This window comes from Wasmannia auropunctata, unplaced genomic scaffold (genome assembly GCF_000956235.1).
Source record: "Wasmannia auropunctata unplaced genomic scaffold, wasmannia.A_1.0 LD336074.1, whole genome shotgun sequence".
NCBI classification, from domain to species: domain Eukaryota; kingdom Metazoa; phylum Arthropoda; class Insecta; order Hymenoptera; family Formicidae; genus Wasmannia; species Wasmannia auropunctata.
The window spans coordinates 4,110,319-4,112,036 of NW_012026816.1; the positions used below are offsets into that span (position 1 = coordinate 4,110,319).

Sequence of the window (1,718 nt, forward strand, 5' to 3'; positions counted from 1 at the left end):
AAAAAAGCTCCCAGGGTTACCTCGAGAAACATCTCCTTTAACAAACGCATTTTGATTTTTTTGTTTCAGATGATTCTGTTGCGAATTATGATGTACACCGTGTTTTTTCGAGGCGCCTCCGGAGATTCACTGTCACTCGCTCAATTTTCAATATTTTGCAATGAAAATTTAGGAAAATATTGTTCAAATGTTGCATTATTATATGGAAATTGACTGAATAAACTAACACTATCTGTATCGCCAAAAAAAATTCTTAAAAACATGCCTTTTTTTTCACCGAATAAACCTTACCCCCCCCTTAAATAAAGTGCATTCGAATCAAACAAGTCTTCGCGATTTCTATTCCGTGGACTTGTTTACCTTTTTTCGCAGGATTTTCTGTTACCTAATGTTTTCTTATAGTTTAAACAAAAAGATTTTTTTTTCAAAGTACTGTTCTTACACTCGTTTTCGTACTATAACTCTTAGTTAATTATATGATTGTAAAGGGATTTTCTATTATTTTAGACATGTATATTTAATTACTTCTCTAACTCGATCCAACAAATTTAGGACTGTTTGTAAGTTTCCTATGAGAAGATTGAACCTTTTCTTACATATGGAAACAGGGACAAAAACTCACCGAGCGATCTCACCGCGAGCGATTTTTACTATAAGCGACCTTACAGCTAATGAGCGACTTTTAATGTAACGTATTAAGAAATTTTGTATTTTTCATCCACTGAAGATGCCTCAATGCGGAGCCGAAACGTTTGGGTGCTAATTTTTATTCTAAATATACTTGAGATCACAGTACTAACTCCGTGCAAGGCTCACTAGCCCTTCTTTTGATATTTTGCTTAAAAAGTTTTTTTCTCCTTTTTTCAAGATCTATCAGTTTCAATGTCTATCATTTTGTAAAGATTATTTGTAATTCAATTTCAATTAAGTGGTTGTCCAAACGGTTGTAGGAAATGTTTAAGCTTTTATTTAAGCTATAGTTGATTTTAATATAATGATTTTATGTTGAGTTATCACTATTAAAATGTGTTTAAAAAAGCTGTGTTACTACAATTTGGAGACTCATTTTTTTGCGGATAAATGTATATTATTTGATGAAAGAAAATATTATACCGTTTCCTGGATGTGGATCAGCGTGTACAAATCCTGTATGAAATATTTGTTCTCCCATTAGTGTGATTAATTTGTTACCAACATCCATAAGATCTAATCCTTGAGCCTTGATTCCTTCCACATCAGTCACTTTGATACCATCGATCCATTCTGTTGTAAGAACCCTCTAAACACATAAATTATTATAAAAGCGAAAAAACATAACAATAACATTTATTTGATTTAATATGAGGTTAATTCACAGTCTGAGACAACAATATTTGGCTTTTAATTTTTTCTGCAAGTCATTTATAATACTTCAATTAATAAAAAAACTAATAAAATTTTTAATATAAACTTTCAATATAACATCAGTCCTCAGACCCGTGCCAGACACTAGGCTTTATTCAGCTCCTGCACTAGACACTGGTCCTATCTCGGACTTAGCGCCCGACACCAGGCTCCTATCAGCCCCGTGTCGGACACCAGTCCATATCATTCCTCAGAACCTCTCTTCATCAGATATTGTTATTTGGCAGGAATACTCTCGATGGTTTTGCCTTACTTTTCCGAAAGGTGGCGAGATCGCTTTCCAGAAGAGTGTATAAAGTTAGCCCTCCTTTTTT

At 33.5% G+C, this 1,718-nt stretch overlaps 1 protein-coding gene across 1 annotated transcript in view; it reads right to left on the reverse strand.

Annotated features, from left to right (window-relative positions):
- LOC105449707 (uncharacterized aarF domain-containing protein kinase 5-like) overlaps positions 1 to 1,279 on the reverse strand; it is a 5,620-nt gene extending 4,341 nt beyond the window's left edge. Inside the window, exon 1 of the mRNA XM_011689086.1 lies at positions 1,114 to 1,279. Within this exon, the coding sequence (XP_011687388.1) occupies positions 1,114 to 1,201 (88 nt within the window). The 5' untranslated portion in view covers positions 1,202 to 1,279. The remainder of the gene's footprint in view (positions 1 to 1,113) is intronic.
- Between the last annotated feature and the right edge of the window lie 439 nt (positions 1,280 to 1,718).